At 40.7% G+C, this 22,465-nt stretch overlaps 1 protein-coding gene across 3 annotated transcripts in view; it reads right to left on the reverse strand.

The window, feature by feature from the left end:
- The window catches only part of osbpl6 (oxysterol binding protein-like 6), a 66,432-nt gene that overhangs the window by 11,784 nt on the left and 32,183 nt on the right, over nt 1–22,465 (reverse strand). Inside the window, exons 7-14 of one of the 3 annotated variants that reach the window (XM_017692333.2) lie at nt 20,950–21,085; nt 16,075–16,178; nt 13,937–14,029; nt 11,033–11,201; nt 10,770–10,900; nt 8,387–8,494; nt 5,474–5,611; nt 2,690–2,777 (exon numbers count right to left, since the gene is read on the reverse strand). In XM_017692333.2, the coding sequence (XP_017547822.1) occupies nt 2,690–2,777; nt 5,474–5,611; nt 8,387–8,494; nt 10,770–10,900; nt 11,033–11,201; nt 13,937–14,029; nt 16,075–16,178; nt 20,950–21,085 (967 nt within the window). Of the gene's footprint in view, nt 1–2,689; nt 2,778–5,473; nt 5,612–8,386; nt 8,495–10,769; nt 10,901–11,032; nt 11,202–13,936; nt 14,030–16,074; nt 16,179–20,949; nt 21,089–22,465 lie in introns of all 3 variants that reach the window. The other 2 variants (XM_017692332.2, XM_017692334.2) reach the window with 2 other exon arrangements.

Below are 22,465 nucleotides of genomic sequence, written 5' to 3' on the forward strand. Positions count from 1 at the left end.
GGTGCAACATGCCGTGGGTGGATGGAGCAAGACATGATGTCCCAGATGTGCTCAATCGGATTCAGGTCTAGGGAACGGGCGGGCCAGTCCATAGCTTCAATGCCTTCATCTTGCAGGAACTGCTGACACACTCCAGCCACATGAGGTCTAGCATTGTCCTGCATTAGGAGGAACCCAGGACCAACCGCACCAGCATATGGTCTCACAAGGGGTCTGAGGATCTCATCTCGGTACCTAATGGCAGTCAGGCTACCTCTAGTGAGCACATGGAGGGCTGTGTGGCCCTCCAAAGAAATGCCACCCCACACCATTACTGACCCACTGCCAAACCGGTCATGCTAAGGGATGTTGCAGGCAGCAGATCGCTCTCCACGGCGTCTCCAGACTCTGTCACGTCTGTCACATGTGCTCAGTGTGAACCTGCTTTCATCTGTGAAGAGCACAGGGCGCCAGTGGTGAATTTGCCAATCCTGGTGTTTTCTGGCAAATGCCAAGCGCCCTGCACGGTGTTGGGCTGTGAGCACAACCCCCATCTGTGGATGTCAGGCCCTCATACCATCCTCATGGAGTCGGTTTCTAACCGTTTGTGCAGACACATGCACATTTGTGGCCTGCTGGAGGTCATTTTGCAGGGCTCTGGCAGTGCTCCTCCTGTTCCTCCTTGCACAAAGGCGGAGGTAGCGGTCCTGCTGCTGGGTTGTTGCCCTCCTACGGCCTCCTCTACGTCTCCTGGTGTACTGGCCTGTCTCCTGGTAGCGCCTCCAGCCTCTGGACACTACGATGACAGACACAGCAAACCTTCTTGCCACAGCTCGCATTGATGTGCCATCCTGGATGAGCTGCACTACCTGAGCCACTTGTGTGGGTTGTAGAGTCCGTCTCATTGTACCACGAGTGTGAAAGCGCCATCAACATTCAAAAGTGACCAAAACATCAGCCAGAAAGCAGAAAGGTACTGAGAAGTGGTCTGTGGTCCCCACCTGCAGAACCACTCCTTTATTGAGTGTGTCTTGCTAATTGCCAATAATTTTCACCTGTTGTCTATTCCACTTGCACAACAGCATGTGAAATTGATTGTCAATCAGTGTTGCTTCCTAAGTTTCATAGAAATTTGATTTAAATTTCACAGAAGTTTGATTTACTTGGAGTTATATTGTGTTGTTTAAGTGTTCCCTTTATTTTTTTGAGCAGTGTATATATGTAATGTTAAAATAATTATTTTAACCTATTAATTTTTAAAAATTGAATTCATTTTATGCCCAACCCTGTTCCCCTTGAAAGTAAATTGGAATATTCAATTTCTTATGATATTTACAGCAGTTTGCATCATCTTGTTTTTTGCAGACTGACCATCAGACAAGCAAGCATTTCCCTTCTATTTTCTATATTCTATATTCTACGAATAATTGATTTGGCTACATGGGTAAAGCTTGGCTTAAACACTTAATGTAATGGGTTATGTTACTGGAAGGGTCAATTTGGTGACAAGAGTCATTAACTTACAAATATAAAAAAAAAAACATTAGTTTTGTTTAGAAGGAAAAGATATGTTGCCAGAAAATAATGGATTCAATTGACACAGGCTTTTAAATGCCATTTGTAGTTTCCCTAAAAATTGGTAACAGGGTTGCCAAAAAACTGTTTATATAGTAAATCATTTTATGTCATTTTGTGATTACTGGCATAAGCTATTCACAATGTTTAGTCTCTTCTTAGGAAGCCTTGAAACAAAGTGTTACCAACTATGTCATCAAACTGGTTTTATAATATTGGTCAAGTCCAACACCAATCTTTTTTAATTGCAATCACCTGCTGATTTGAATATAACTGGGCATCCCTATTACATAATTATGTAATCACAGTTTGTAAATTATATTTTCAGTTTTACATTCTGCACCAGCAGGTTTGATTTTGTATCTCTAAATTCCTCTCCATTTTTTCAATTATACAAATTTAAAAAATGTATTTGTTTCTTTCTATAACTGTTTTTTTATAAGATTATACCCCAAACATTTTTTCCATTAAATTTAAATCATACTGAAATATCTACTCTTGTACTTATAAACATCAAATATATCATGTTAATTGAACGCTTCAAATATGTGTTTGTTCAATGAGCTACAAGCACAAAATAATTAATCAAAAGCATTTCAAAGTGTATACGCCACAAAGGATTTAAAATGGTTAAACAAATACACACGGTAAAAAAAAACATCAAATATCAATAAACTTGAGTGAAGGTGAGGGTGTTACTGGAACAATCATAATTAGATTTTATTCCCCTTATATGGATGTTCTAAGGACTGGCCCAATAACAGGTATGCAATGCTGAGTAAATGACTTTTTCATATACTCAATAACCTGAGAGCGATTACAGTCAAGGGCTAATAAATTATTCATCTGTGAGGCAGCCTTTCTAGACTGCATTTGCATTTGGAGAGAGCCATCAGTGCTAACTTATATCTTCGCATTCATTTGATCAAGAACTGACCTAGAGCTGAAGTGAGCTCCTAAAACTAAACTTAGTTATCTTAAAGATAGAGGCTGACAAATATTGTCTACATGCATGTGTGTGAGAGACTCCAGCACAAAATCATTCCATCACATTATCTACCTTCTCTAATGGACATAAAGGCTCTGAGTCAAGAATAAGATAGAAAGAGGAAGACAAGAGAGAAGCGGAACTTGCTTTGTCGAGAAACATTATCAGTGACGCTGGCGTTGTCCTCTGAAATGTTATCACTCACATCACTGACGTAAGACTCATCATCAGAGGCCTGGAGAAAGGGGCAGATGGAGGGGGAGAGAAAGAGAGGGGGCGGGGAAAAAAGCAACGTGTTTAAGTTACATTAACTGATGCACATTCACTCACTGTCATGCTGTCAGTATCTCTCTTTCTCTCTCTGCAGTGCTGACTAGTTTAAGTACACTTTCATAGTATGTGTGTGTGTGTGTGTGTGTGTGTGTGTGTGTGTGTGTGTGTGTGTGTGTATGTGTGCATGTGTATTTGCGCATGTACTGACTGTTGTAATGATGCTCTGCAGTACAGAATAACCCACAGCAGCATTTTAAAGCTCCTGATACAGTGACCTAATCAATACAGGCAGAACACTTACAGGGCATTACATTACCACTACATCACACACAAACAGCAAATATAATTGAGGAATGGCTTTGTATTTTGAATGTATTAGTTCTGCTAAATACACTTATTAAAAACATGCATTTTTTTTTATTTAAGCATGCAGCCAAAATTGTATTTCTGGGAGGACTACAACAATACTTCAGTGATATACCACAGAGTTCTCAGACAAAAGGTGTAATGCATGGCTGTTTGAGGAAATTACACATGGGTGTTTAAAACTGTAGAGAAGGACATGTTGGACAATGACAACTTTCGACAGCTACTGAGGTATACCAAGCCAAAACTAGCCACATATATGTTGGTTTTAACTTGGTAATGAGTGGTTAACATAGCCATGAGAGGTACTGACCAATAAGGAGTGGTAAATATAACTTCATACGCTTGGAATACAGAACTTGTAGTAGCCCATTATGGTATATTCCAATTATTTTTAGTTGTTTGGTCATATAATCATGAACATATTGTTATCAGTGGTCAGTCGGTTTACACAAATCTGGGTTTTTAGGGTTTTTTTAATGTGGTTCCGAAACATTTACTTTATGTACTTTACATACATGCTTATACTTGCGTTAATACATAATTCATTTACATCGCATATTTTACACTGTGTGCACAATTATTAGGCAAGTGAGTATTTTGACCATTTTATCATTTTTAGGCATATTTTCTAACTCCAAGCTGGATAAACTTGAATGCTTAATGGATTTAAGCATAGCAGGTGATGTGTATCTGTGTAATGAGGGAGGGTGTGGCCTAAGGAGGTCAACACCCTATATCAAGGTGTGCATAATTATTAGGCAGCTTTTTTCTTTAGGCAAAATGGGCCAAAAAAGTGATTGAACTGACTCTGAAAAGTTAAAAATTACCAAAAGTCTCTCAGAGGGATGCAGAACTCTTGAAATTGCTAAGATATTGGGGCGTGATCACAGAACCATCAAACGTTTTGTTGCAAATAGTCAACAGGGTTGCAAGAAACGTGCTGAGAAAAAAAAGACGCAAAATAACTGCCAAAGATTTGAGAAGAATCAAGCGTGAAACTACCAGGAACCCATTATCTTCCAGTTCTGTCATATTCCAGAACTGCAACCTAGCTGGAGTATCAAGAAGTACAAGATTTTCAGCACTCAGAGACATGGCCACAAGGTAAGGAAGGCTGAAACCTGACCACCACTGAACAAGACACATAAGCTGAAGTGTCTGGACTGGTCCAAGAAGAATCTGAAGACATATTTTTCAAAGGTTTTATGGACTGATGAAATGAGAGTGACTCTTGACGGACCAGATGGATGGGCCCGTGGCTGGGTCAGTAACGAGACAGAGCTCCACTTCGAGTCAGACGCCAGCAAGGTGGAGGTGGGGTACTGGTATGGGCTGGTATTATTAAAGATGAGCTGGTTGGACCTTTTCGGGTTGAAGATGGGCTTAAAATCAACTCCCAAGCCTACTGCCAGTTTTTAGAAGACACTTTCTTTAAGCAGTGGTACAGGAAGAATCTGCATCTTTCAAAAAGACAATGATTTTTATGCAGGACAATGCTCCATCACATGCATCCAAGTACTCCTCTGCATGGCTAGCCAGTAAAGGCATTAAAGATGAAAAAGTTATGACATGGCCCTCTTCCTCACCTGACCTGAACCCAATTGAGAACTTGTGGGCAATTCTTAAACGGGAGATTTATAGTGAAGGAAAACAATACACCTCTCTGAACAGTGTCTGGGAGGCTGTGGTTGCTGCTGCACAAAAAGTTGATCATCAACAGATCAAGAAACTGACAGACTCCATGAATGGAAGGCTTATCACTGTTATTGAAAAGAAGGGTGGCTATATTGGTCACTAATTTTTTTATTCTTTTTTTTTATTTCTCAGAAATGTTCATTGGAAAGCTTTGAGTTGTTTGTTTATAATTCTCACTTGAACAGATGAAAATAAAAAAGTTAGATGGGAAAATGTGTGTTTTTCAATTAGCTGCATAATAATTCTGCACCATTATAGTTGCCCAATAAATGTGCACATATATATATATATATATATTCTCCTAAGAAAGCCAAAACTTCACTTTATTTTTCTTAAACATTCATGTTTGAGGTTTATTAACATTTTGGATTAACCGAGAGCACTGTAGTTCGTCATTAATAAAAATAATCCTCAAAAATAAGACTTGCCGAATAATTGTGCACACATTGTACAATGGCTTAGAAGGTGGCTTGGCTAATCAGATTTCAGAACCTGAACTATCTAGCTTATAATTAATATTTTAAAGAGTTGGATCCTTAATTTTAGGCTTGCCTGAAATTAACAGTCAGTTAGCACCCACACCCAAATGCTTACCTCGTTCTCTGATGAGCTGGCTGAAAGCAGCACTTCCTGAGCGTCAAAGAACTCAGAGACAGATTCTGACATAGAGAGTCTGCTTTCATTGGAGGCCTGCTGTGTGAGAGGAATCCCCACATGGATCTGTTCACTTGCCTGTCACATACAAATATAGTCATATGCAAAGAATTGAACACTGCCCTGTCAAATTACATGTTGACCGCTAGTCCAGACAGGGTCGCAGTAGCAATTGGGAGAGCAGAGAATCCCAGATGACCTTGTCCCCCGCAACTTCCTCCAGCTCATTCCCGGGAACCCCAAGCCGCTCCCAGGCCAAGTTGGAGACATAATCCCTCCAGCAGGTCCTAGGACGACCCGGGAGGCGTCCAGGGGGCATCTGGATCAGATGCCCAACCCACCTCAGCTGGCTCCTCTCAATGCAGAGGAGTAGCGGCTCTACTCTGAGCTCCTGACCATAGGTGAGGGTTGGGATGTAGATTGACCGGTAAACAGAGAGCTTCGCCTTTTGGCTCAACTCCCTCTTCACCACTACAGTCCGGTACAGTGACCACATTACTGCTGCCACCTGTCCCAGCCTACGGCCGATCTCACAATCCCTCTTTCCGTCACTCGTGAACAAGACCCCAAGATACATAAACTCCTTCTTAAACTGGGGCAGGTCCTTTCCCCTTACCTGGAGTGGGCATGCCATCCTTTTCCAGGCCAAGACCAAGGACTCAGACTTGGAGATGCTGATCCGCATACCAACCGCTTCACACTCAGCTGCAAACCGCTCCAGCGAGCGCTGGAGGCATCCATGTGATTCCGCGAAAAGAACAACATCATCTGCAAATAGCAGAGACGCCACCCTCCGGCCTCCACACATAATGCCCTCCTGACCCCGGCTACGCCCTGACACTCTGTCCATGAATATCCCGAACAAGAGTGGAGACAGAGCACAACCCTGGCAGAGTCCAACGCTAAAACTGAAAGAGTCTGACTTAATGCCGAGTATATGGACACAGCTCTCACTCCGGGAGTACAGAGATTGGATAGCCCGGAGTAGTAGCCCCGGCACCCCATACTCCCGGAAGACCTCCCACAAGATATCTCGAGGAACACGGTCATAAGCCTTCTCCAAGAGCACAAAACACATGTAGACTGGGTTGGCAAACTCCCATGCCCCCTCATCTGTGACAGGGTGAAAAGCTGCTCCATTGTTCCACAGCCGGGACGGAATCCACATTGTTCCTCCTCAATCTGAGGTTCAACTATCGGTCGGAGTCTCCTTTCCAGCACCTTTGCATAGACTTTCCCAGGGAGGCTGAGCACTGTGATACCCCGATAATTGGCACACACCCCTCGGTCCCCCTTTTTAAAAATAGGGACCACCACCCCAGTCTGCCAGTCCAAGGGTACTGTTCCCGAGGTCCATGCAATATTGCAGAGGCATGTTAGCCATGACAGCCCCACAATATCCAGAGCCTTAAGCATTTCTGGACGAATCTCATCCACCCCGGTGCCTTGCCACTGAGGAGCTTACCAACTACCTCAGTGACCTCCACCAGGGAAATGGAACTTGACACCCCAGAAGCCTCTGGCCCTGACTCCCATGAGGGAGGCACGTCTCCCGGATTAAGAAGTTCCTCAAAGTGCTCCTTCCACCGACCGACAATGTCCTCATGCGAAGTCAGAGTTTCTCCACCCTTGCCGAATACAGCTTGGGCGCAGCCACCCTGAACCCTCCTGAGTCGCCGGACAGTTGTCCAGAACCTCTTTGAGGCCGAACGAAAGTGTTTTTCCAAGGCCTCACCAAACTCCTCCCATGCCCTGGATTTTGCTTCTGCCACCGTTGCAGCTGCCACCATTTTTGCCTGTCGGTACCTATCTGCTGAAGTTCAGCACCTCTCTTCACCCTAGTGTCCAGAACATATGGTCCCAAGTCAGATGAAACGACAACAAAGTCGATCATTGACCTTTGACCCAAGGAGCTCCGGTACCATGTACACTTATGAACATCATTGTGTTCGAACTTGGTGTTCGTTATTGACAATCCATGCTTGGCACAGAAGTCCAATAACAATTCACCATTCGGGTTTAGATCGGGCAGGAAGTTCTTCCCAATCACGCCTCTCCAGGTCTCCCAGTCATTGCCAACGTGAGCATTGAAGTCTCCCAGTAGGACTATGTAGTATGTAGGCGGGACCCTTTCCAGAACCCCGCCCACTCGCTCCAAGAAGGCAGAATACTCTGACCTGTTGTTTGGTGCATAAGCACAGACAACAGTCAAAGTTTTCCTCTCTGCGATTTTAATTTGCATTGAGGCGACCCTCTCGTCCACCGGGACAAACTCCAACTGCATGGTCACCAGCCGGGGACTTGTGAGTATCCCCAAACCCGCCCGGCACCTCTCACCCTGTGCAACCCCTGAGTAGGAGAGAGACCAACCCCTATCCAGGAGTTTGGTTCCAGAGCTGACACTGTGGGTGGAGGTGAGCCCAAATATATCTAGTTGGTACCTCTCAACCTCCTGCACAAGTCCCCCCCCCCCAGTGAGGTTACATTCCATGTACCAAGAGCTAAGAGCATAGTCCAGTTGACACAAATTTAAATATGCCACAATAATATGTTAACTTTTGCCCAAGTCACAATTTATTAGTTAAAATCTATAAACATGAAATTTAACAGGTCCCCAGATATTTGCACCTGACTATGCATATTCTTTACTTTGAGGGTTCAATGATATGTGGTTTGCAGATTTGGAGTAATGCTCTTCAGCGTTTAGAAATTGAGACATATTATTCAGTAACTACTGCCAATTATTCTGTCACTGTAATGAAACTAGTATATAAAACATACTATATACAGTATAAGAGTTATGAGAGTGAAGAACTACAGTTTAAAGTTTTAAGACTGGATTTGGGGACGTACCTCATCAGGACTACTGATTATGTTGACGCTGACCACCTGGTCTGAGAGCACGGACTCTGAGTGGATACGATTCAGGCGGGTCTTCAATTCTGCGTTCTGGGACAGGGCCTAAACCGAGAGCATAGCACAAACAAAACACAAATCAAACTCCCAAATGGAAGCAGATCCATGGGCTTAGTTGAAAGATATTTTGAGTAATGTTCAGTGCTCTCATGTTGTGATGTTTTTGCTCCTTTTCTATGAGGACACATTTAAAAATATGCTGCATAATTCATTACCTTCATCTGCATTCCCTGTATATGATCAAGGACCAAGGATGCCTACACATGCCTCTACAGTACATCTCAAAACAGACAGTATAAAAAGGAACTATATATAACATACAATAATACAAGGCATTTTAAGCACCTTTCCAAGCAACCCAAAAAAAGAGTCACAATAACAAAATCACAATAACATTTCAAAAGTCAAAACTAAGATGTTGCACTGCATGATGCTACTAAGTTTGCGAGTCATTTAGCATTATGTAAATGTAACCTAAAATTAAATCTTAAGACACAGCAAGAGATAAAGAGAACCCAAGAAAACAAATAACACCATCAGTCTTTTACTGAACAGCGTGGAATTTCTCTGTTGACAAAACTATGTGAACATCTGCTTTCAGTAACCGGTGTGACCCCCCTGAGTAGCAATGACTTCAACCAAATGGTTCCTGTAACTGTAAACTGACTTGGGGGAATCTTGGCCTATTCCTCCTTACAGAACTGCCACAGCTCTGTTATGTTGGTGGGTTTTCTTGAATGAACCCTACACTGTAGATTCTGCCCCAACCTCTCTATTGGATTAAGGTCTGGATTTTCAGGCAGCCATTCCAAAATGTAACATTTCTTCAGATTTAAACATTCTTTGTAGACTGTATCTACATTCTTTAATTTATTTTTATGTAATTTATGTCTTTTGTGTTGTTGTCTTACTGCAGCCCCCACCTTCTATTGAGCTTCAGTTCACAGATGGATTGTCCTAACATTGTCCTGTAAAATTTGTTAATACAATCCAGAATTGGCAAGCTGCCCTGGTATAATAGCAGCGAAACAACCAAAATCATGAGATAAGGAAATCTGGGATAAGGTTCTTATGCTGGAATGCAGTATTGAGTTTTTTGTAAAACATAACATTTTCATCAACAAGATTTCATCAACATTTATTGTTCATCTAAATAGTCTTTTGGCTTGTCCAGGTGGTCTTTAGGAATGTTTAAACAGACAGCAGTGTTCTTTCTGGACAGTAGTGGCTTTCACTATGCCATCATTCTATATGTACTATATGTGTTTAGTGCTTGCCTGATTGTGGACTCATGAACACTGACAAAAGCCAGCATAAAAGAGGCCTACAGATCCTTAAATGTTACGCTGAGGTTCTTTGCAATCTCTGAGAATATTACATGTCTTACTATAGATGACCACTACTGGGAACGGTAACAATGGTGTTGAACTTCCTGCTTTTTTACAGTACCTGCCTGACAGTGGATCACTGAAATTAGAAAAATTATGTCTTCTAGCCTGATGGCAAATATTTTTCTGAGGCTCACAGAAACCTCATTTGATTTAGACATGGCACGCACTAACAAATGTATGTGGTAAAGACCAGACTTTGATGGTGAAGAATCAGGTAAATGTTTTTTTTTTAATAGGATAGGAACAACTACACTTACAATTGAATCATATAACTGACTGAACCTCCTGACCCTAAGTATCACCTATACCAAACTGATAGTTCTGTATGATGTTCACATACTTTTGCCAACCAAAATATATAATCTTGGATCAATTTGTTTAATGAATGAATGAAAAACTATACAGTTGCCTGTGTTATTTGTTTTATTTGATTTGCTTTATCTATTGTATAACTTAAATTAAGACCAAATCACATTTTAGGTCATTCCCAGGCAGAAATATGCACAATGCTAAAAGGTTCACACATTTTAAAGCAGCACTGTACATTGTCATGCTTAGGTAAATTACAAATACAGTGAGACAGCCCAAATGAGCTTATTATCCTTTGGCCAATCCAAGTAACACTTAATCTTATTTCCAATTATGCTCTCAAAGACAAAAAGGGCCTTTTGGAGAATGATGTCCTCTTTGTTGCTTGTTAAGTTATTATAAAACCAAAGTAATTACACAGGAAATCAACATCACAATGCAAATTTATGGTTTTACACTCTCTGCGTGCAGTCATTTCATTTATGAAGCAGAGCCTCGCTTAATTTTATTTCTTATAATCACATTATAAAGCTTCATTTCCAGGGTCATCAAACCCTCTGAGATGCATGGTTGATATAGAGATTGTACCCTTGGCAGTGGTATGAAGGGGTTAGACTAACCTGTGACAGTGAGCGCCGCAGGGTCACAATCTGAGCTGACTGACTGGAGTGCTCCTGCTCTGACAGCACCTGTTTGATCTTCTCCTTCTCTATGGCCACCGTGTTAAAGGCAGACTTTAGCAGTGAGTGCACTACAACACACAAAAAACCAACAGCTTCAGGTCCTGTCAACTATATAAAAATGAATGATATTTGCTCTCTTGATAAATCAGCTGTCAAAACAGGGCCTGCTGATGTAGCCAGTAATATAATTTAATGCTAACCTTTCTGAGCGATAATGCAAAAATCTTCCTGCAGTTTGATGTAATCGGTGGCACATTCAATGCTATCAGCTAGACGGGTAACAGGGGTTTGGTACTCAGCAAGCTCCGCGCATAGATTTGGGTTAGAGGAATGAAGACGCACTGCCGACCGGGTAGCACTCAAAGGAACCTGCACAACACATACATACACACAAATATTAGGAGAAAGCAAATCAAACGACCTTTACTTGGACAACAGAAATCAGAAAAATTCAAGAGGTATGTAAGACAAAAACATCCCTCTAGGCAAGGACTACAAAACCCAGACTCCTGTGTTTACAGACTATTGCTTCAGCCATACAGAGCATCTAAACAGTAGATGTAGTAGATTTTTGTCCCAAGGCAGACTCGACACAGACTAAAGAACATTCACCTATGCTAGCAATGAAAGGTCATTCAGCTTCATACTACAAATAAAAACGGGTACAACACAGACACAGTAATGTCCTTCTAATGTGCTACAACTGAATGAAGAATGCAAATCACACAACCAGTGAAGCTACAGAACAGCTTTATCTGGTAATGACTAAATGAAGGGCAGTGTTAAGTAAGCCGAAGCCCATTACCCATATCAGTGCTGTTTAACTAGTCAATTATTTAAAACAATCACCACAGGAAAAATACGCTTATGCACAGTTTCTATCAACTCCGTCAGACAATAGGCTAAGTTATCAAAACATGTTGACAGTGTAAACTTTAGAACTAGAGCATGGAGTAAAATTCAGAGACCATTCTTCAGTTATATTTTTTTTTCAGTGAAAATGGTCATTATTCTAAAATCAATCAATTTTCAGAAGATTTTTCTAAGGTGATTAGATAAATCCACTTGTGTAAGGAAGGGGAAAGTAAAAAAAAAAAAAAGAAAAACAACAGAAGTTTCCACAATTGGAGTTTAAAACATGATTAAAAGGATATAGAAAAATTTGGGAAGACCTAGCAGACCACCAAAACTGTCACCACCAGATAAACAGTACTTTAAACTAATCTTTGATTAATATGAGAAAATCAAGCTCCACCCTTGCTTCAGATCTGAACAAATTCACAGGTGCGTTTGTGCATTCTTTCACTGAGAGACGATAACTCAACACCATGGGTCTGAAACAATGTGTAGCTGTTAAAAAGCCCTCATGGAGAAAAGGAAACAGACAAGAAAAGAAGAAAATCTGCAAATCAAACAAAGGAGCTGCTGGTGTATTCAGAACAATGAACTGACCATGCCCGAGTCCACACCAAATTGCCACCAAATGTGTTGGGATTGCCTGGATTGTGAAAAGCACAACATACAACCAATTTCTTTGAAAAATTAAAAGTATGTTTCACAAAAAGAATATAAGTTGTAATAAAGGCAAAAGGCGGACAAACAAAATACTAAAAAAAAGTTGCTGTGGCTTCTTAGTAATTTTCTATTAAATATATGTTTTCTGCTTTTTCCTGATGCTGAAAGATGAATAACATACTTAATGTCTATTTTAACTGGCAATTAAATAAGCAAATGGTGGTCTCTGACTTTTGCACTGTGATATATTTACATTTTTATGAACCCCATATTTAATGTAAACATTAGGTCCACATAAACCATGTAATTCACTTTTGCGTTATTGCATGACCTGGGTAGAGTGTAGATATGGGACTGTATATCAGAACCTGATGGCACACATTTAAATTACAGTTACTAGTTACCTGACACTAATTTTCTTTTTAACCACACTTTTGGCATATGGTGTACACATTCTAATATATCTCATATAAAACCTTGCACAGACTATGATTTTACTCAGCTTACTCAGCAACTCACCTACTGGGCCACATTTGGCAAAAAAAAAAAAAAAAACAATAGGGGCTTTTTCATTGCAGCAATATCTCCTTTAAAACACACATTAAAATAATTTTGCTCATATCTTGTAGGATTCTAGGATCACTCGTAATATATTTTGCTAACATTTTACAAAGAAACCATAAGACTTTATATAACATCATAGCATCAGGAATAGTGCTCTTGCAGCAAAGTCATGGTCAAACTGCTGACTGTGTTAAAACAAATCATTAAGAACATAACAATTATCATGTCATCTCGGTAAGTCATTTGCTTACTGTCACCCATAGTTGTTCTGCAGAGTCTGGCAGTGTTTGCACACTGAGCACTATAATACAGTGATGCTGTGTGGAGTGAGACCCTGCTGAGGAGTTTAAAAGGTTTCTCATGGATGCATTGACTCAGAATGCTTAACCTTTTCTTCAGCATGAGATGCTACCTAGCTCTCGCTCATGGCTAAGATTAAAGACTGTGATAAGTAGACAGTTAAGAGGGTGACTGGCCTGTCAGTGAGGGGCAGATGTGTGTGCATGCTTTCTATGTTTACTGTAAGCCAGAAGGGGGTAGCCCTGGGTTAAACTCCCACAGCTGTGGAATCTCTGTGTGTGAGTTTGAAAAAGAAACAAATAAGGGAGAGACAGAGAAAGAGAGAGCGAGAGAGAGAGAGCGAGAGAGAGAGAGAGAGAGAGATTTGGCCTAAACTGCTACTTTTATAGTACCCAAGTGTTTTTTGTAGCAGTAGTAAAGACTGCAAACTTGGTTTTTTGATGCACTTTACCCACATTCATTTTTCTCAAGGCTTCAGCAGGGAAAAGGCTTCTTCCCCCATGTCATTTGGAATGATAACAGAAGTTATATCCTGTTTGAAGTTTCAAAACAATGTATAAAGCACTGATCCAATCCAACTGCAAGTGACCACATTGCAAGGTAAAATGTAAACAGATACTTCTGTGTACTTGGGGATTTATTGCCAGAAAACTGTAAAGCATCAATGTTCTAGATAACAAACCAAGACATTCAGTGAGAATTAGAGCAAGAGAGAGATGATGTACCTGCAGTTGCATTTTTGCGTCTTTGCTGACACTTTTTGTTCTCCATCTTCTGCTGACTCTCTTGTCTTTCTTTGATAACTCTACACAGTTACTCTAAATTACACACACAAGCATGTAACCAGGCATGCGCACACACGCACACACACATGGAGGAGATGGGAGTGAGTTAATAGCATGTGAAAACAGCATCTAAAGTACTAAAAGCAGATGAAATATTATTACAGGTGACAGCTGTTAGCTATCGTAGCATGGAAATGACAAATTAATGCATATATATTCAAATACAAATACACATACAAATACATACACAAATAAAACCTATTTTTGTGCAAATAACATGAGCTATACATGGCATTTTTGGTCTCTAGGATTTACAAACTGGTTTTATACATGTATAAAATGTATAATAAATACATACAATACACCTACAAAATCTTTAATTACATTTATTTCTCTGTGTTGTTTCAAACCTGTTCATGTTCATTATTTTTAGGCATCTGTGATAACACAAATTATTTCCTCTTCATTCTATGTACTAGCTGTCCACTGGCCCTCATTTTAGAAAGCATGTATTTTTACAACTACAAAAAATGACAACTTGATCATTTCAGTCTGTTAAGTCTGTAGACTTCATTTGAACTACTGATGCTACTCCATATGAAGCTGTTTACACCTAGCATCAACATGTGTTTTTGATGATCCAATTTGACTTGACCATACTAATCTTGAAGGAACTCAACATAACTGTAAATGGAATGTGTTTTCTATATTTGTGTACAAGCAGAAACGTATGTGCTGAGAGGTGAGAGGATAAGCAAGGAAACAAAATGGAAGATAAGTGACCCTGGAACTATCCTGAAACCAAGTGCTTTCTTGTGCTGTGGGGTAACAGGAAATAATTAGATGAACAAATTACAGAAGTAAAACCAAAATTATACATGACTTTTTATGTGAAATAAAATGAGATCTCATCTGGTCACACTGGGGATGAATTTTAGCGAGAAGTGGAAACATGCTAAAGTATACATTCATACGCAAATGTTTGAACACCCATCACATGACACATTTTGTTGATTTTCAAAGTGAAAATAAGTGAAAACATCCTCTACAGGGCACAAACTTAATGATATTTTTTCTGCCAATTTAAGTGCACAATTTCTTATAATTTTACGTAGGCCACATTTAATGCTTTATTTTTTTCCAATTTGTCAAATTCAGTAAATAAACAGTAACCGTGCATTACAACGTGCAGAAGAGTGTTCTCTGTAGAGAAGGTGTTAATTTATTTTCATTTATTTTCACAAAATCAGCAAAGCATTTAAAATGACTAGGGGCGCCCCAACTTTTGAATATTACTATATGCAAAGATGTGATCCAGACATGAAACACATGTTAATGCAACGTGAAAACAGCCTTTCTCACTTCAAAATGTAGTCTAAATTCAATTTCTTTATTATGCAGTATATTATTCTGTATCAAATATAAAATGAAATCAACTTTAGGTGAGTCAATTTAAGTGTATTATCAGTGTATAATTAGATGTATAATTAGTTAAAGTTGAGGTATGTTTATGATGGAATATGGAGAAGCGCTGATTTGGAAAGAATGGATGACACACTGATAAAGATGATAGTTAAAGCACATTTGATGCTATGAGGCATGTCAGGTGTGACATGACAGTAATGCACATTGACCTGTAACAAGACTATGCATACACACAATAATACTCATACACCTACACCAATACACAAATACTGATACACATGCAGAGGAATGTGAATTTTGTAAATTAAAGTATTAAAGTTTTTTTTAATGAAGTGTAACGAACATTTATTTATTAACATATATATGCATTTAATGGGATGTTAAAAACATAATGTGCATACTGGACATGGGATTACATAACAATAAAAAGAGAGACTGTGAAGGTTTTAAAAGTAAGGTGTTTAAATGGTGGTAGCAGTGCCATTGCTCTGAGGGACTGGGTTTGGTAGGTGTCCATAAAAGGCCTCATGCACATGCGTGCACACACACACACAGCTATTTTCACTCAGTATGTCAATCTATGACTTCCCAGAGCTAGAGCTGTTTATTTTCAGCTACACTTATGTGTTTGTTTGTCTGTGTAAATGTATTACCTGCATGTCTGTGAAGCTTGGTGCTGACTGTGTTCTCTGTAAAATCTCCAGACTCTGCAGTAACCGGCTCAGCTCCATCAGACTAGACTGACAGTGTGCAAGTTCTAAAACATACAGACAGATACAAACATTTAGTATATACATAGCATTTCAAAGCCATAAAGCTGTTCTATTTCCCTCTTATTCCACATTTATCTTAATGCACTGTGTAACAACAATCTGAATCATAACAGCTCCTATTGGAGGGTACAGGCCTTTTGAACACTTTTGCCAATTCCTTGAGACCTTAATCCAACAATAATGTCTTATTACCTCTGCCTGAGGAAGAGCAGCTAAACCTCAGTCTCATCAGCTACTGCATAAATTCTTATGTAGCTGGAGGGGAGAAAACTGCAGAAGCGTGTATACAAGGGTGTGTACGATGTTTATATCTCAGAGCTCACAACAATAATTAATTTAATATTGCTGCTTTAGGAAATGATTCAACGCATCATGAAATCTAAAAAATAATGTTGTTTGCAGTCTTCTGATATGATTCAGAATTAAAAAAAAGCTACAATCTCAATCAGAAAAAGACATCAACAGTTTATAGAAATTGGTATATTATTAGCTAAAAGAGTTATTGCTGTATCATGGAAAAGAACAAGTGTGCCAGGTATAGATAAATGGTTAGGTGAATTATCTACAACTTTGCCCTTAGAAAAAATTTCTTATGCTATCAAAGGTAAATATTAATCATTTTATAGTATTTGGGGTCCATTCATCGACTATCTAGCGAATACAGATTTAACTCAAATGTTTTAAGATCATAAGACCACATAAGTAACCATCTGCAGCTTAAAATATTTAAAACCATTTGTTTTTCCCCATCCAGTGCTCAGAAGTAATGCAAGTAAACAATGATTTTTTTTTCTTATTTTTGTTCATGGTTTGTTTTTTGGGTTTTTGTTTGTGTTTAGATAAGTTCATAATTTTGTGGTAAACATTACAACTTGTGAAAATCAATAAAGACAATGTTGGCCATAAAAAAACAATCTCTTTTAAATAAATAATACAATACTTTTATTTTGGGCAAGAAATTACTACATGTTATTATTATTAAGTCCCATTAAGTTGTTTCAGACTCCTGGTGACAACATGGACAGTGTTCCTCCAGAATATTCTGTCTTCTCTTTGGGTCTTCAGGCTTCTGAATGGCTTGTTCATGAAGACACTTTAGCCTGGACAATACTGATCTTTGCCTGTAGAGATGAATCACTGCATTTAAATATCTTTTTAAGCTCCTTCATCCTTGTCTGCTGAGTGCCAACCTTTGTCATATTTCTGGGTGCTAGATTCTCTGTTGTTAATAATTGATCCAAGTAGGCCAACGCTGTCCATCATTTGTCTGATCTCTTCTGATATTCAGATTCAGATTCCTTTATTGATCTGCTTTATACCACATCTGGTATAAAGCAGCTCAACTATTTAAATTATTTAAATTAAGTTAGTGTCCCCCTGAGTTAATTCACACACAATTGTGGTTATTGCACATATGAACAGTTTGGTATTGAGTTTTGTGAATCACACACCGAGTTTGATGGCCACAGGTAAGAATGACTTCCTGTGGCGCTCTGTGGTGCATTTTGGTATGATGAGTCTTACACTGAATGAGCTCCTGTGTCTCATCACAGTGTCGTAGAGTGGGTGGGAGCCATTGTCCATAACGGCCTACTGCTTAGACAGCGTCCTCCTATCTCACACTGCCGTCAGCGAGTCCAGCTCCACACCCTCAACATCACCGGCCTTGCGGATCAATTTGTTGAGTCTTTTGGCATCTGCCACCCTCAGCCTGCTTCCCCAACATGCAACAGCATAGAGGATAGCACTCACCACCACAGACTCATAGAAGATCCTGAGCATAGTCTGGCAGATGTTGAAGGACCTCAGGCGCCTTAGAAAATAGAGACGACTTTGGCCCTTCCTGTAGAGGGCGTCAGTGTTCTTAGCCCAGTCCAGTTTATTGTCAATATATACACCCAGATATTTGTAATCATCCACCGTGTCCACACTGACCCCCCTGATGGACACAGGGTCACCGGTGCCTTGTCCCTCCTCAGGTCCAACACCAGTTCCTTTGTCTTTGTCACATTGAGCTGCAGGTGGTTCCGCTCGCACCATGTGATAAAGTCCTTAACCGTCACCCTGTACTCATCCTCAACTCCCTTGCTGATACATCCAACTATTGCAGAGTCATCAGAAAACTTCTGAAGGTAGCAAGTCTCTGTGCAGTAGCTGAAGTCCGTGGTGTAGAGGGTGAAGATGAAGGGAGAGAGGACAGTTCCTTGTGGAACTCCAGTGTTGCTGACCACTCTGTCTGACACACAGTGCTGCAGGCGTACATACTGTGGTCTGCCAGTCAAGTAGTCCACAATCCAGGACACAAGAGGGGCATCTACTTGCATCACTGTTAGTTTATCACCCACAAGAGCAGGCCAGACGGTGTTAAATGTACTGGAGAAGTCAAAAAACATGACCCTCACAGAGCTGGCTGGCTTATCCAGGTGAGCATATACACGGTTGAGCAGGTAGATGCTGGCGTCTTCAACTCCCAGGCAGGGCTGATAGGCAAACTGGAGGGGATCTAGAAAAGGCTGGACTATGGGTCGGACCTGATCCAAGACGAGCCTCTCCATGGTCTTCATGACATGAGACGTCAGTGCCACTGGCCTGTAGTCCTTGGCATCACTGGGTCGTGGCGTCTTTGGAACAGGAACAATGCAGGATGTCTTCGTCATCATGGGGACCCTCTGGAGACTCAGGCTCATGTTGAAGACATGTTGAAGTATTCCACAAAGCTGGGCGGCACAGGCTTTAAGCTCCCTGGGTGGAACTCCATCAGGGCCTGCAGCCCAGTTTGTGTGGAGTCTCTTCAGTTGTCTTCTCACCTGGTCAACAGTGAGACACAATGTAGAGGTGATGGGTGGGGGAGGGATGGAGGTGTGAGATGGGATGTCACGAGAGGGGGGCAGGCTATCAGGAGGGGGAGGGGGGGTGAGTGGAATGGTCTGCTGAGGACCGGCAGCAGAGGAGTCAGGCTGGGGGGGGTGGTTATGGGCAGAGCCTGCCGTATCAAATCTGTTAAAGAACAGATTTAGCTTGTTGGCCCCGTCCACACCGACCTCTACTCCTCCGTTGTTGCTGGACCTGAAGCTGGTGATGGTCCTCATTCCATTCCAGACCTCCCTCATGTTGTTCTGCTGGAGTTTCCACTGCAGCTTCCTCCTATATTTGTCCTTCACCTCCTTGATAGCTGTCTTCAGTTCCCTCTGGATCGTTCTCACCTCCACTCTGTCTCCAGCTCTGAAGGCCCTCTTCTTCTTGTTGAGGAGAGCCTTAATGTCCTTTGTTACCCACGGCTTGTTGTTTGGGTAACATTTAACAGTCCTGGTTGGGACAGTGGAGTCCACACAGAAGTTAATGTAGTCCGTGATACACTCTGTGAGCCCGTCACTGTCTCTCTCTGTGCGGCTCACATAGTGCAGACCAATCAGTATCCTCAAAGCAATCCTGCAGTGCCTCGTAAGTCTCCACAGACCATCTACTCACTGTCCGCTTGGTCACAGGCTGACTCTTCACCAGCGGCACATAACAGCAACTTAGGTGTACCAAGTTGTGGTCTGCCCTACCCAGAGGGGGGAGGGGGGAGCAGCTGTATGCATCCTTAACATTAGCATACAGCAAGTCCAGTGTTCTTTTCTCTCTGGTGGGACAGTCCACATATTGAATGAAGTGTGGAAGTGCCTTGGCCATAGCGACATGGTTAAAGTCACCTGATATGGCGACAAAGGCACTCGGGTGTTGCGTTTGGAGACGTGCTGTAGTTGAGTAAATGATGTCACTTGCCGACGTCGGGTTGGCAGAGGGGGGAATGTAGACAGTAAGGCTCTAGTCTGCATTGAATGATCTTGAGCATAATTTTACTGGCATGTGATGTTAAGGAAATTCTGCAAAAGTCTGCACACTCATTCTCGTATTCTTTCTTTGGTATTGAATCTGCTGGCCATTAAGCCGTTTGAGCACATACTTAATGAGCATAGTCAATATGCTAATTACTCAATTAGCACATACTTACCATTATTAAAATATATTATTAAAAATATTATAAACTGTTATAATCAGTTCTAATATTCCAAAATCTATGCACAAATGAATTGCCATATTCAAACTGATGCATCACAGCACCTAGTGTATTCCTACAAACCACTGAAAAACATTAGAAACTCTGGTTCTATGCCAGATTTCTCAAAAGCAAAAATAAATGGGACATTGGAAAATCGCTGCCATTACACCCCAAAATGGTTTTACATTTGATACATTTTATCCTTGGTATATTTTTTCACTCAAGGTGGATCCTCTAAATTAAAATGTCATTAAGGAGCAGACATATGAATTTCACCACATGCAGATAATTCTGCCGCACCCTGAACTGACATCAAATGACAGGCAGGTATACAAAAATACCCCAAACAAACCAGCAAGCTTTGTTGAGTGTGGTAGTTCAGGTGTTTTGGCAGTAGAAGGTACATTAAGAGTAGCTGGTGTTATTATTTAACAGTGTTGGAGTTTAACAATATACTTTCTTTCACACAATGTTATTTCAGCACACAAGAGTTTCAGCTTGGTATTAGCACAGATGTAACAATGTCTGTACTCTTCAGTAGCCTAGATCCAGTGACACTCCAGTGAACCCTTTTGTGCACCACATGGTGTGATAGCAGTACTTTTTGAAAACCCCTTTAATTTACCCTAGATCTGGAGTTGCTTATAAAGGCATGACACATGACTTCAAAGGGCTATGAATGCATATGTGAGCATTGAGAGAGTGTGTATTACCTTCTGCACACTTGTCCATTTCCTCTGACTCCTGCAGCCATGCTGCTACTTTGCTCTGGCCATTGCTGCAGGAGGGTGGCAAGCTGGTGGTGCAGGTCAGGGGCTGCTGCCAGGGCAGAGAGCTGGGCTTCACCTGCTGCTGAGAACACACAAACACACATACAAATAAAGAAACAAATATATACAAACGACTTGGATGTTCTTATGCTTTGTGAATGACAAAATGAGCAGACAGCAGATAGCACAAAGATGAATGCAGAGAAGCCCACAACATACAGCTTTTAACAGGCTTTCCATTCCATTCAAGGATGAGTGCTAGCAAGCAAGATAAAGACTCAATTAGTAACATTTTAAAACATTTTCACTGTTTCTTTGGATGTGTAAGTATGAGAAAAACATCAAAGAAGCATTAGCCTAACAGGGCTTTTGGAAGTCCATCAATCTGGCAGGGTTCGTCAGTCTAGACGGGTTTAGAACAGCTGAAAACCCCTAACTTTTCTACTGTTTTCCTTGATTTTGGCTGATCTGTAGCTTATGCTCTCATAAAATACATTTGCAGAGATGACTAGCATGTAGATCAAAGTAAAGTTAGCTGAGCTGCTAGACAATTAGCATTTACTTGTCTGTTTCTCTTGTAGAATTTAGATTGACTGCCTCTTCAGTGTAAATGTAAGATTTCTGTGATCATGGGCATATGATCACAATATGGACAGTGAAATATGCCAAACCCGAGTAAAATATGGCAGTAACTGAGTTAAATCAGAGATTTCATGAATCCTCTCTGGTTAAAAATGCCATTGGCTGAGTAAGTAACATTACATCTGACAGTGTCTGAGTGAAATACAGCAGTAAGTTAAACCTGCCAGTGGCTGAGTCAAAGATGCCAGTAAGTGAGTGAAATCTGCTGGCGGCTGAGAGAAATAATCAGTTGTAAACTGTACATGAGTAGACTGTAAACTGTACAGTTTACAAATGAATCTGTACATTTTGCTTATTTAGTTTAGTGCTAGAGCTACAAGGTTGATGTTGCTAACAAACTTTAGATATCCATAATCACTCAAATCTTTTCTGTAAAGAGTAAACTTCTTATGAACTATCAAAATGCACAAAACATCACCATGCAGCTGAACACAGTGGGCAGCCTTTTTAGACAATAGTGTTGTGAAGAAGTCCTCCTTTCCTGCAGAAACCAGGTCCCCTTCATATCCAAGCATGTCACACAGGCATATGGATGCTAGATTACATTTGCAAATCCTGATGTTTTTATTTCTGTGTGTATATAGTTGGAAAATTCAAGATTGACAGTTAAATAACAGAAATCGGTAATGTAATTTATAGCACAAGTCTGTGTGGTGTGCATGCGACAGGCAGCTGAATTTCATCACAACATTGATTACCTAAGGAGGCAGCCCACATTGTTCAAATACACTGTGAAGTTATGCTTAGTTTTATGTGTCCTAAACCACACCAGCAAATCTGCATGCCCTTATTTTAATGAAGTCCTGTATGTAGTTTG

The sequence above is a fragment of the Pygocentrus nattereri genome, chromosome 6, assembly GCF_015220715.1.
Source record: "Pygocentrus nattereri isolate fPygNat1 chromosome 6, fPygNat1.pri, whole genome shotgun sequence".
Taxonomy (NCBI): Eukaryota; Metazoa; Chordata; class Actinopteri; order Characiformes; family Serrasalmidae; genus Pygocentrus; species Pygocentrus nattereri.